Source organism: Puma concolor, chromosome A3 (genome assembly GCF_028749965.1).
Source record: "Puma concolor isolate L17-30 chromosome A3, mPumCon1.1.hap2, whole genome shotgun sequence".
NCBI lineage: Eukaryota > Metazoa > Chordata > Mammalia > Carnivora > Felidae > Puma > Puma concolor.
Genome location: NC_141669.1, coordinates 91245464 through 91259730, shown reverse-complemented (window position 1 = coordinate 91259730; position 14267 = coordinate 91245464). Strand labels below are relative to the sequence as shown.

Genomic DNA, 14267 nt, shown 5'->3' with positions numbered 1-14267 from the left:
GGTGTGCTGTCTCACCAGCCTGACCCCTCTTGCCCCACGTGGTCTTTGGTTGCTCTGTGCTCCTTTAGTTTTTGCTAAAAGAAACATTGAACTGTTTCCAGGCTGGACATAATGGGCATGAGGTTTGTCTGTCTTTGGTGACAGAGCTATTTCTACTCACATTTCTGACACCAAATGTGGGCAGGGGAGGGGAGGGAGTTCCCCACACCCACCAGTTCTCCACACATGAATAATTCTGTTCAGACTCACCCCGGAGTTAGTGCAGACTGCAGAGGTTAAGGGCTCAGACCTGCGAGGCTCCCCTCAGCCCCCTCTGCTTCAGATGCAGATAGCAAGTCCTGGGCCTCCTATACTTCTGACCAGCTGACTACAAATTAGGGGTTCCCACGAACCACCACCACCACCCCCAAATAATTTGCCAGAATAGCTCACAGAACTCAGGAAGGCAATTTACATAATATCACTGTTTTATTATAAAAGGCACAAGTCTGGAACAGCCAAATGGAAGAGATGTATAGGACAGGGTGTTGGAGAAGGGGTGTGGAGCCTCCATGCACTCCTTGGGGACACCACCTCCCAGTACCTTCATGTGTTCACCATCCAGGAAGCTCACGGAACCTATTGTTTAGGGCTGTATAAAGCTTCACTACACAGGCATAGGTCATTAAATCATTGTCTGCTGGTGATTAACTCAAGCCCCAACCCCCTGCCCTCCCTGAATTTTGAAGGGTGGGCTGAAAGTTCCAACCCTCTAATCACGTGGTTGGCTCCTCTGACAACCAGCTCCCATCCTGAAGCCACTCAGGGACCCACCAACAAGAGCCCACTCATTCACGTAAAATCAGGTATACTTGAGAAAAAGGGGTGATTTATCCTGAGTAACAGAAGATCTTCCTCTTATCTCCATCCCTCAGGAAATCCCAAGGGTTTTAGAAGCTGTGTCCAGAACAAAGACCAAATATATGTTTCTTATTATTGACCATGGAGGTCACCGACTCAGCCAGCTGCTCATGCACGTCCTATGCGTCAGGCCCTGTTGCAGCCACTGGCATACAGCTGACATTTCAGTGGGAGGAATTGATAAACAAGAAAGTAACTTGAAGAAAGAAACAGAAGGGATTGTGGGGAGGAGGAACCTGAGAGGAAGATAACTGTTTTAAATATGATGGCCAGGGAAGGCTTCATGGAGTGGTGTTTGAGCCAAGACCTAAAGAGATGGAGAATAAGGCACACAGATGATCTAAAGCAGCAGTTCTCCAGGCCAGAGGAGCAGCAAGTATAAAAGCCCTGGGATGGCTGCTATGTTTAAGGAATGAGGAAGTGGAAGTATGGCTATCCTGACAAGGGACAGTGGAGGGAAATGAGATCCAGCGGACAAGGACAAGGGGAGAACTGGCTGGAGCTGCTTTCAGGCCATGGGCAGGTCTGTTGGGGGAGATGGGAAGCTGAGTCCAGGGGTGGGCTATGGGATATCCACGTTTGATAACCTCTGGGGCTCTCTGTTGTCCTTCTTCCGAGCAAGGGGTTAATTGCCAGCTGTGTGAGCTTGGCAAGCTGCCTGTTAGGCCTCAGTTTCCTCATCTGTGACATAAGGAGGGTGCAGGTCTCACTTCCACAGTGGCTGATGGGATAGCCTGTATGTTCAGAGCTCAGTAAGGGCTAGCAGAGAGTAAACAGTGTGAATTTGAACCCATTGGGCTGCATTAGGACAGCTGTGTGTGCTGAGCCAAGGGCCGATGTCCTTCAGGGTTGAGGACCACACCATCTCTGGCCACCTTCATGCTTTGGGTTTCTCTCCCTTGACCTGGGCCCACAGTGCTGTGGCTCCTGAAAGTTTGCTGTTGATATGTGTGGTGTTGATGAGCACCCTGACTCAAGGTAGGTGCCCTGCAGGCTTTTTGCCCTGCCACACCCTCCAGGTCAGGGCCTCAAATCACTGGACAGAGCCCTGGGGGCTGCGTGGCCCAGGTGTTGAGCCCCCAAACTGCTATCTTTGTGCTTCTCCTTTGCCTCAGCAGTGAACCTCCATGAGCTGTGTGCCAGCAGAGTGTCGGAAATCCTTCGAAACAAAGTGCATAGAACAGAAGAAGTGAAGGATGTGGATTTTTATGCTTTTTCCTACTATTATGACCTTGCAGCAAATGTTGGCCTCATAGGTAAGGGGGGGGCTGAGGTGTGCAGAGGGCCCACGGCAGAGAGTAATCATGTCATCAGTGACCCTCACAGCTGGAAGTAGACAGGAGGGCAAGTGTCTTGTCATCCGTATAGGCAATAGTAAGCCCCCTTTTCAAAAATAAAGCAGGTTTTTGAGCCACTTAGTAATACAATGTCAGTGCAAAAACAGTTACTTGCTGTTGAGTTGTTCTGCTCTAAGGCAGAACTGACGCACCTGTGTAACTCAGACCCTCAGCCATTCCTGCCTGGCCCCCAGGTCTCTAGCTGAGGGAGCCCTTGGTGACATGGCCATCTTTCCCCATCTGGCACCTAGGCTGGCATGGGGAGGGGTCAGCCCACTGACCAGCTTCAGGAGCTTATGGGCACTGTGGCGTCTCCAGGCTCCCTGAGCCACCTGCTGCCTGGGACCAGTATGGAACACTACCACCCAAGGGTGGGTAGTCCAGGTGGAAAATGACCTCTATTCACCCTTTGCTCAGGCCCCAGGTCTCTCTCTCTGGCATAGAACAAGCTACCTCCTGGTAGCTGGCCCTATGGCCACTTGACCTGCCAGGCCTGAGGGCCCCTGCAGGCTCCCTATACCTGGAGCAACGTTAGTTGATCCCCACTCTCCTGACTGTGCCACTGGCTGCGGACATCACGATGCTCAGGGCCTACCACACACAAATTTGGCCTGGCAGCACACTGGGGGACTCCACTCTCCTAGGCTGGCTTGAAGAGACACCTCCCAGCATCACCTTATCACTGGCTGCAGGTTGCCCTTTCCCTAGGGGACCAACAACCTCCCAGAGTGACCTCGGGAGATGCTGGCCTGTTCAGAAAAGCTCTTCCAACTCCCTTTTGTGGTCACACATGGCTCTGAAAGAGCTGCTTAGGTCTGTTTTCAGAAATGGTATCCATCTTCAATGTGACATTTGCTGACTGAGCAAATGCCCAAAGTCAAGGAAAATTCAGCTCACTGAGCAGCTGCCCCCTACGAAACATAAGTGTGTGGGATATCTCAAGGCCCCTCTTTGAAAAGTAGAGGTTTTGGGGTGCGTTGAAGAAACAATCACCATTCTTGAGAGTTGGGAGACACAGCTGCCATGCTTCCCTCCCTAGGAATGTCACAGAAGGCTGGGGCCATTCCCTTCTGGAGAGCCCTGTAAAGTCTCTCTGACCATTTGATCTAAGACCTGGCAAAGTACTATTTGACTTTTTTTATAGAATTTTTTTTCCATATTCATAAAATTGATACCAGAATACCATTGCTGAACTCTGGGCCACAGCTTGAGAAAATGTATCCAATTCTTCCCTTTTATTTTTTTTTTAACTTAAAATTAAGAGATTGCCCAGTCTCTGGGGTCCAAGGATCCTGGTGCCTTTCCTCTGAGGGACCCTCTAAGTCCCATGATTGTGCTAATCATCCCCATGTGGTGTCCTGCATGGAACACCTACCCACCCCCAGCCACGTCACTTTGGACAAATGATCAGTGCATGGGAGGGCCACTGCCCCACTTGTAGTCAGCCTGGATACGCCGCCTTACATCATCCTCTCATGGGCACCAGCCTCAGGGCATTGGTGGCATCACTGCTTCAGGGATGCTGGTACAGACCAGGTGTTTGGTCTTATCCCACAGATGTGGAGAAGGGAGGCAGCCTCGTCGTGGGAGACTTTGATATCGCAGCCAAGTATGGTAAGTGATGGCTGCACTGCCCGGGTGAGAAGACCCAGAGCGGGAGACAGGGACCCAGTCCCTCTGTGTGGCAGATGTACCTTGGTGCTTGTGAGGCAGTACTGAAAACTTCTGGATTTAGTTCCTGATTCAGCCAGGCAGATGAGTGTTCAGAGGTGGGAGAGGGTGCTTGGGGTCACTGTGCTGGGCCCAGACCACAGGTCAGCCACATCCTGTGTGGCCACGGCAGGGGGAGAGGGGAGCCTCAGTGTCCCTGGCTGTGATACGGCATATTTCTAGTTCTAAGGTTGTTAGGAATGGACTCCCTTGATTTCACTGTTTCTGACACCTCTTCACTGCAGTTCAGGGATTTCCCCTGATATTGTCCCAGCAAATTCACAGTCGTCACACCAACAGCCCCTGCACAGCAGAGCCCAACATGTAGGGAGTGAAGAGCTATTCCCCTTGAGTTTGCAGGTAGCTGACCCAGCAGTCCCCCTTCCTCTTCTCCTTTGTCCATCCCACTCAATCTAGCTGGCTGGGGTGTGAAATGAAGGCTGTCTGTAAATATTCTGCTCTTTGGTTGTTGTTGTTAATTGCAGATCAAAAGAGTTAAACTTCATATGTTTCTCTATAGAAAGTCCTTTCTCCCCTTCCCCTTCAAAGTGGCTTTTTTTTTTTTTTTCAAGTTTTCTTGTCACTTAGGGGTTTGTCATGACTCTTCAACAGGAAAAGGTTCTGAGCAGAATTCTGGGAAGGCTATTGGTAGGTTTGTTCATCCTCCTTGAGAATAAGAGTAGAATGTTCTGAGCCAGATTTGTTGGTGTTTTCATTCTCCAGAAAGCCCAGATCCACCCCTGAGAGAGGTATCTAGAAGTCATGGGTGCAGAGCTATGCCCTGTGAGACTTTGACCTTAGGCCCATGACACCAAGACAAGACACACAAGTCCCTCTTGGTCTTGGAGGCCAGGCCCGGGGGAGGCTGGTTAGCTTTGAGACCCTACCCTTTGGTGTGCTCTTGGCAGATCACCTTCCCACTCTGGGCTTCAGTCTTTTCTAAATCAGTGAGAACCTGGGGCCAACATAGAGCCCTGTGAAGGGTGGGCACCTGGGGTGGGTGGAGTCTAGTCTGCATAGAGCCCCCTCATCCCACCCAGGAATGAACCACTTGGAATCTGATTGGGGAAGGGCTCTCTCACCCCCCAGTGTGCAGGACAGCGGAGACCCATCCTCCAGGCAACCCCTTTCTGTGCATGGACCTCACCTACATCAGCCTGCTGCTCCAAGAGTTTGGCTTCCCAGAGAACAAAGTGCTGAAGGTAAAGACTGTCTCTGGGTGCTCCTGTGCCCTTTATGACCCCAAGGGCTGGGGGTACTGCTTCCAGCCTCCCAACCATGCCCACTCTGCGCCTTCCTTTGTGTTTTCAAGCTGACTCGGAAAATCAACAATGTTGAGACCAGCTGGGCTCTGGGGGCCATTTTTCATTACATCGACTCCCTGAGAAGAGAGAAGAATCCAGCCTCATAGTGGCCAAGCTGCCCCAGCCATCCTTACAGAGCGGCTCCATGAGAACAGACCTGTGTGGAACGCCTTGATGTGTTGGGAGGAAGCCACTGCTTGGGCTGCCACCCCTTTCCCTTTGGCCTTGCAGACCTGCCCCTGGACAGGCAGAGGGCTAGAACGTGACCAGGCCTAGTGTCTCCTCCTGCCTCAGCCCCAGGTGGGCAGTAAACCAGACAGGGCAAAGGGCACATGTCAAGTTTAGTATGACACAGGCACACCATCCCCCATCCCTCCCCTGTATGCAGGGTTGGGGTGACTGTAACGTGTTTCTGTGACAGGAGTCTTGTTTTGTCTCCCTGCCCCTGTCTGGTCCCTCCTCTCATCCCCAGGGTGGACCTCCACCTTCTCCCCAGAGACTTGGTGGGGAGGTTTTATAGGCTGTTCTGGCTGCTTTCAGGGTGGGCCAAGTGGCAACCACCATGTCCTCTGGGACAGTGAATTGGGCGGACCTGAATGCATTGGCCTCCTCTTTGGTTATGGACATGCAAGGTCATCCAGAGGTCTGTTTTCTCAGGTTCTTGGATGGCTTGGGGCAAGCTGATGAAGTTGGCCTTGTGAGTAGAAGAGGGCTGGGGGAAATACCTCTGTGTGTCCCAGCTCTTCAGAGGAGGTCTGAATGTGAGCATGACCTGCTTACAATATTTATGGCTGTGCTGTGTGAGTGACATCTCTGTTGTGTGGTGCTGGGTGTTTGTGTAGCAGCTGTGTTCTGAGCCCCAGTGAATGTATTGCTACCATGAGCCATTTGCAGCTGAGCAGTGTTGAAGACACACACCATCCCCCTGTGGGTCAGGTGGACTGCAGTCCCCAGAACTGCCTTCTTGAGGCTCTGCTGGGGTACAGGGCTATGCCCATTGTCTGGGGCCTCTGTAGGACACTGGCTCTGGGCCCTCTTGCATCGGGATGTGAAGTCTGTGAGACATAGGCCCTGGGGCCACAGTCGTTCTGCAGTGAATGTATGGTATATGGAATAAGCTGAATCTCATGTGTTCCACTCAAAATAAAGGGTTTACAAGGGTTTCTTCTCCAGTCACTCTTCTAGATGAGCATCAGCAATGTTCATCCCCTGGTGGAAAAGCCCCTGAGATCCCTGTTTACTATAGTTGAAACAAAGAACTGTCCATGCCGGGTGACAGGTGGCACATTAACTCTTGTCAGTGTGCCTCATAAGGAGAAAACAGCAGAAGGGCATAGGGAGGCCTTCCTCAGGCCATCATGCATGCCCGTGGTTATAGGCGAGCCCCTTGCCTTCCCAGCAGAGCTCCCCTCTTCCCTGGGACTGTGACCCACAGCCACTTGCAGTGTGGAGTTCTCAAGCAGATGCTGTGCCCCAGCTTCCAGTGTGTTCTCTGAGGATCTGGCTTTAATCTGGGACAGCTGGAAAGGGGTTGCATGCCAGACAAAGACTGGGTGTGAGCATAGGGTCTGGCCCCTCAACTACTTAGGGCCACTGCAGGACCAGGACCGATGTGACTGCTGAATGAGCCCATGAGTGGAGGCCTGTGTTGGGGAAAGGGCTCTGCAGAGAGCTACAGGAGGTTAGTTTTACTCCTTACCTCCAAGAGCCCTTCGTCCCCAGGGGTGGAGGCAGGGAGGGATCGAAGTGTAAAACCTTTGATGTTGAAGTGCTGTGCCCACGGAGATGGGGGAGCAGTTACCCCCTTTTCTGAGTGTCCTGATTCTGTGGTCTGATCGTCACTGGCCCAACTTCAGAAGGCTGGTGGAAGACCCCAGTACAAAATCCACTGACAAGATAAGGTTAATCACCCTCTGCCCAGTGGTTTCCCCAGAATTTAAACCCTGGGGCAGAGGTCTGGAGGTGTGCATATGACATAAGCAGAAAAAGACAAAGAAGGGAAGGTGTTTTACCTAAATAAAAAGCCATATTTGGACTACAGCTAGGAAACCTTCATTTGAAAAGGGCAAGAAAATCCAACTACCAGCACCTCACCATCCCTGCCTTGGCAGGGTTTCCCCAGCCTTTTCCTTCTATAATATCTAATAAGTTAAATATTTAAGGAACTTCTAGAGGCCATGATCAAATGTGTATGAAGGTAAAAGTGAAAATTGATTTGGTCCATTTATAGGTTAGTGATCTCACATCTGAAAAAGTGGCAACAACTGGAAGTTTCCCAAAAGATCACCAAATAAGTCATGGAATATTTTTAGTTCAGCAAAGTACGCAAGTCATTTTGCTGTGTCTTTTGTGATTATAAAGTAGGCTTTGTTTTTTAAAAAAGAAGTAACTACATATGCACCTCCTAACATGTAAAAGTCAAACTAGAGATACAGTAAGAATTTTGTTCCCTCTGGTGTGCCCCACTTCACATAAGCTGTGTGCATCTATGTGCTCAGATCTTTCTAGCACGTCCCACACACCACCTCCTGCCCACATGTCCTGCACTTTCCTGTTCTCACTCAGAACAGCTACACGGTTGATGCACACTGAGCTGCCTCAGTCCTCCAGTGGCTGGTGTCATCCATATGTCTGGATGACAGGACCCCCGGCATCAGGTTGTTTCCAGTACCACATCCATACGTGAGCCATGCTGACATTGCCAGATCCAAAGGCAGGAATGTTTTAAATTGTGACCATGTCGTCAGATGGTAATTTTCCTGTGCACTGGCCTAATTCATGTCATATGTATGTCTAAGAGCATTTCTTTTTCTGTGAAACATCTGTCCGTGTCCTGTGCCAATTTTTCTGAGAGATTGTGGTCATTCTCTTACTAGAAGAATGTTTATACATTAGGGAAATTAGTCATTGTGACAGAATGTGTGGCAAGTTTTTTCCCATTTTATTACTTTTTGAATTTATGGTGTTTTTTTCAATGCACAGTTTTACTGTTTTTATGTATTTAAGTTTAACTAATTTATATTTTTATATAGACTTATGATGACTTCCAGGTTTTGTGTCATAATTAGAAAGGCTACCCCACTGGGATAGTTTTCAAAGTTAACCAACAGTGTTGTTGTTTTTTATGGTTTTGATTTTACTACTTTAAGAACTCCCAATATATACTTATGAATACCCTCAGGCACAGTAAATCATTATTTCAAGGTGGATTTTATTTTTAGAACCATTTCAGAGTCCCTGAAAGGCAAATGTGATGTTCAAACTAGGGTAATACCATTTTGGGATAAAATCAAGGCTGGCAATAAGGTAATGAGCAATCCCAGAAGTGTGCAGAATCATAGCAGTGTCAGGAAGAGTCTCCCAGGAAAGCCACACTGTGTGTGCAGTTTCTGGTTAGGTTGTTTTAATGACTTGTTTGGAGAGCATGAAGTGTGAGGAATGATTGAAGTCCCTGGGGCAGTTCATCATTGTGGAGGAAAACTCTTCTCTGCTCTCCACTCAGCCTTCTACTCTCGGTACTTTTCTCTGATGCTAGATGTGTCAGCAATACTCCCACACCAACTAGGTGGCCTACAACTCAGTTCTGACACTATCTACCTGGATTAGTGCAGACCACACAGGTGAAGGGCTCAGTCTTACAAGACTACCCCCACCCCTGCTTCAGGTACCAGTCACAAATCCAGGTTGTCACCTGTGCTTCTGAATAACTGGCTCTAAGTCAGTGGTTTTCATGACCCTCTCCTCAGATTTGATAATTTGCCAAAGAGGCTCACAGAATTCAGGAAAAACAGTTGACTTACTCTTGTTGATTTATTGCAGAGAATAGATGGAAGAGACATGTGGGGCAGGACATAGGGGAAGGATCCAGAGCTTCCATGTCCTCTCTGGGCATACCACCCTCCTAGCACCTCCACATGTTAATTAAACCAGAAGTTTAATTAAAGCAAGCAACTCTTGATCTCAGGATCTCTAAACCCCTACTTGGGATTTTTTTATGGAGGTTTTATTATGTAGGATCGATTAAATAATTGACCATTAGTGATTAGGTCAACCTCCAGCCTCTCTCTCCTCCAGAGGTCAGGGTGGGGGAGGCTGAAAGATCCATCCTTTTGATTGCATGGCTGTTTCTCCTTGGCAACTGTCCCCCTTCCCGTGGTCACCTAGGAGCTTTCCAGAAATCACCTCATTAACATAGACTCAGGGGTGGTTGAATGAGCTTATGGGACCTGGGACCAAAGACCAAATGTTATAACAAAAGATGCTCCCATTGCTTTTATGACTTAGGAAGTCCCCCTAGGGTTTAGGAGCTGTGGGGCCAAGAGCAGGGATGAAGGCCAAATCTGTGTTTCCTATTACAAATCACAAAATCACAGTCCTGGAAAGAGGCTTTATGGCCGATGGGAATCTGACAGCATCTTCAATATTGTAAGGATTGTGAGATCCTGGACTTGCTTCTGTTGCTACAGAGGCCAGAGCTTAGACACATGGGCACGAGTTACAGACCATTTTCAGGTTTCTAACAAGGAAAGATGTCCTAAAAGAAGATAGGCTCTCTGTCATATACATCCCCACCCTTGCCAGCACTCAAGGGTACTCAAGAAGGGATCCCTGTCCAGATAAGAGGTCATATCAGGCACTTCCAAGGCCTCTTTACTCTCAAGATCCTTGAATGCTCCTTGAAAATTATCTTGAAAGTTATGAGCAGGTAAGCATACTTACACATAATGTCCCTCAGTTTTGAGTTGAAATAACAATGGCCTGTGTTGTGGAGTGTTTAGGTCAGGCATGGAGCCAACTGCTTTTTGGAATAGCCAGTGATTGCACTGTCATGGCAGCGCACGGAGCACCGACTGGTCAAGGGGCCCTAAGGACTCAAGGTCAGCAAGTAAAGAGTGAAGGGCCCCACCCAGACCCAGATCCAGAGGCTTCCAAACCCCAAATTAGTGTGCCACATTGCCTCCAAAGTTAGAGGTGGTAGAAGATTAATTTTTCCTCCTTACATTCGGCCTTGCATGAAGCTATTTATCAAAAGCAGCTCTCTCCACTAAGGAATCCGTTATCACTGTAATAATGTGTTTTGTGATATTTAGAAAAGTAGTTAAACAGTCAAAAAAATTAAAACTAGCTCCAGGCCTAACTGCCTCTATCATTTTGACAGCCTGATTCCCACTTTTCTGTGTTATTGATTGGTGGATAAAGGTTTCCGCTTAAGAGCTTAAGTGCAGCTCTGTAAATCTTTGTGTCTGCCTCAGGATTTACATAGCACAGAGCAGACATCCCCCTATATGGCATCTTGTCTTAAGAAGCCTCTAAAGGTCAGCAGAGCTCCAGAGCCTCATTTTAAGGCATGGAACACAGCAGTGGGATGGCTCCAAACAGCTTCCAAGGTGTTAGGTGCTCAAAACAGCTGTGTGGTTCCCCAGATCCACCTGGAGGTCTGCTAGGGATCAGATGGTTTTGCAAGTAAAAATGCCAACACTCAGAGGCCTACAGTGCTCATCCTAAAGCAACAAGGAGAAGTGGGAATGTAAACCAAGGTTTTCAGCTTTCCGGGGATGAAGAGATTTCTAGGACTCTATACATTGGAATATTATTTGGCAGTAAAAATGAGGTACGGACACATGTTGCGACATGAATGAACATGGAAAACATTAAGCTAATAAGTGAAAGAAGCTAGATACAGAGATCACATATTGCATGATTCTGCTTACGTAAAATGTCCAGAATAGGCAGCACCATAGTATGGCAAGCAAAATTTGTAAACATTGCAAAATGATCACCATGGTAAGTCTAGTTATGATCTGTCATCATACATAGGTAAAAAAATTTTTTTTTTTGCAATGAGGACAATGCAGTATTATTAACTGTAGACAGTGTGCTATACATCACATTCCCATGACTTATTTTATAATTTCTTGACCATCCTTGCCCATTTTGCCCACCCCCTACCCCCTGCCTCTGGCAACCACCTATCTGTTCTCTGTATATATGAGCCCAGGCTTTTTTGGTTCTGTTTTTTAATTCTACCTATAAGTCATCATATGGTACTTGTCTTTGTCCGACTTACTTAGGATAATACCCTCAAAGTCCATCCATGTTGTCACAATGGCAAGAGTCCATTTTTTTATGGACGAATAATATTCCATTATAGATAATATGCACAGACAGATGTACACACCACATCTTCTTTATCCATTCATCCACTGATGGACACAGGTTGTTGCCAGATCTTGCCTATTGTAAATAATGCTGCCAGGAACATGGGGTATATATATCTTTTTGAGTTAATGTCTCTGTTTTCTTCAGATAAATACCCAGAAGTGGAATTGCTGGATCATCTGGTAGTTCTGTTTTTAACTTTTTGAGGAGCCTCCATACTGTTTTCCACAGTGGCTGCACCAGTTTACATTCCCACCAACAGTGCAAAATGGTTCCCTTTTCTCCATGCTCTCTCCTACACTCATTATTTCTTGTCTTTTTGATAATAAGACAATATCAATAATCTGTCATTCTGACAGATTTGAGGTGATGTCTCATTGTGGTTTTGATTTGCATTTTTCTGATGGTGACTGGTGAGGATCTTCATGTGTCTGTTGGCCATCTGTATGTCTTTGGGAAAATATTGATTCAGATCCTCTATCATTTTTTAATTGGATTATTTGTCTTTTTTGCTATGGGGTTGTATGGTTTCTTTATATATTTTGGATATTAACCCCTTATCAGATATGATTTGCAAATAATTTCTCCCATTTAGTAGGTTGCCTTTTTGTTTTGTTGATGATTTCCTTTGCTGTGCAGAAGGTTTTGAAAGACGAGTACACTGTAAGTTATAAGACATTGAATGGAGAAAATGAAAACACAAATGGGAAGATATTCCATATTTATGGGTTAGAAGGATCAATACTGTTAAAATCTCCATACTACCCAAATCAATGTACAGATTCAATGCAAGGCCTATCAAAATTCCTCACAGAAATAGAAAAAACATGGGCGCCTGGGTGGCTCAGTTGGTTAACATCTGATTTCAGCTCAGGGTATGATCTCACAGTTAGCGGGTTCGAGCCCCATGTCGGGCTCTGTGCTGACAGCTCAGAGCCTGGAGCCTGCTTCAGATTGTGTGTCTCTTTCTCTCTCTGCCCCTCCCCCACTCACACTCTGTCTCCCTCAAAAAACTGAATAAACAAAAGAAATTTTAAAAGAAAAAAGTAAATAGAACAAACACTCCTAAAATTTGTACAGAAACACACAAGAACCCAAATGACCAAAGCAATCTTGGGAAAGAAAAACAAAGCTGGAGAACAAAGCCCTTATTTCAAACTGTATTACAAAGCAGTAGTGATCAAAACAGTTTGGTATTGGCATAAAAAATGACACATAGATCAATGGAGCAGAATAGAGAGCCCAGAAATAAACCCACAATTGTATGGTCAATTGATCTATGACAAAAAAAAAACAAAAATATACAGTGGAGAAAGGACAGTCTCTTCAATAAGTGGTGCTGAGAAAATTGGACAGCCACACGCAGAAGAAAGAAACTGGACCATTTTCTCACACCATACACAAAAATTAACCCAAAGTGGGTTAAAGAACAGAAGACCTGAGACAAGAAAACTAGGTGGTCAGCTCCTTGGCATGGGCCTTGGTGATGATTTTTGGATCTGATTCCAGAAGCAAAGGCAACAAAAGCAAAATAAACAAGCGGGGCTATATCAAACTAAAAAGCTGTTGCATAGCAAACGGAATCCTCAACAAAATGGAAAGGCAACCCTTAGACTTTTTCCTGTATTGTCATGGTGGCCCCTTAGACCTTTGGGCTAAGAGAAAATCCCCTTCCTGGGGAGGGGTCAGGTCTGCTCCCAGATATCTGGTGAACCCCTGGGTCCTGCAAGTTCTGAGTTTCTGGGGAGGGTCTCTTAACTGCCTACTGAGTAATAAAAGGCTACCTGAAAGAAAGCAGGAGAACTGAAACACCCTGAGAATAGGGATACTGACCTTCCCTTCCCATCCTCCAAATTTCCTTGTGGAGCCAACAATCCTCTTGTTTACTCAATGGGAGTGCCTGGCCAGGACTCCACCCAAGCCAAACAGCAAGGTTAAACTGTCAACAAAGCAAATAGGCTTTCTGCAAGAGTTCTTCACTTCCCTCTTAGATGGAGTCTTCACAGTTGACTCAAAGCTTCAGCTGGAATTCCTTTACACAAAGTGAATTTCAGAAGGAATTTGGTGCTGCTTCCTTGAGGTCTAGACTTGCAAAAGGCTGCCTGCATGATGGAAGCTGTGTTTGGTATTTAAGATCTTCTAAGCTTTTACTTCTGACCTAGTGAATTTTTTAAAGAATATTTTTGTTGAGGTATATATAGTAGAATGTACAGATCTTAAGTATACAGTTCAAACAATTTTGGCAAAAACAGCCATGTGGCCCATACCCTTATTCTTTCACCACAGAAAGTCCCTAGACAATCCCCCCACCCTTGGCACCTGGCAACCACTGTTCGGATTTCCATCACAACACATAACTTTTGCCAGTTCTGGAACTTCATCTAAATGGAATCATACAGTATGTGCTCTTTTGGGTCTGGCTTTCAGCTCAACATGTTTGTGAGATTCACCCATATCAACATGCAGATCAGTAGTTTATTTCTTTTTGTTGTTGAGTAGTAGTCCATTATTTCGATATACAACACTTTGTATCCTCCTTTTCTTGTTGATTGCCACCTGGGCTGTTTCCAATATGGGGTTTAATAAGGCTTCTGTGAACAGTCTTGCACAAGTTATTTTGTGGACATATGTTTTTACTTCTCTTGGATGAATACAAGCATACCTCATTTTATTGTGCTTTGCTTTATTGTACCTCACAGACAATGCATTGTGCGTGTGTGTTTAACAAACTGAAGGTGTGTGACAACCCTGCACTGAGCAAGTCCACTGGTACCATTTTTCCAATAGCATTTGTTCACGTATCTCTATGTCACATTTTGGTAATTCTCACAATAATTCAAAAAAAATTATTGTTAAA

General features: G+C 46.4%; 1 protein-coding gene across 5 annotated transcripts in view; it reads left to right on the top strand.

Moving 5' to 3' along the window:
- ENTPD6 (ectonucleoside triphosphate diphosphohydrolase 6) overlaps positions 1–14021 on the top strand; it is a 34710-nt gene extending 20689 nt beyond the window's left edge. For 4 of the 5 annotated variants that reach the window (XM_086701526.1, XM_086701527.1, XM_025931712.2 and 1 more), the window contains 4 exons: positions 2016–2156; positions 3795–3851; positions 5037–5149; positions 5260–14021. In XM_086701526.1, the coding sequence (XP_086557652.1) occupies positions 2016–2156; positions 3795–3851; positions 5037–5149; positions 5260–5358 (410 nt within the window). In that variant the 3' untranslated portion in view covers positions 5359–14021. The remainder of the gene's footprint in view (positions 1–2015; positions 2157–3794; positions 3852–5036; positions 5150–5259) is intronic. The other variant, XM_086701524.1, reaches the window with a different exon arrangement.
- The last annotated feature ends 246 nt before the right edge of the window (positions 14022–14267 follow it).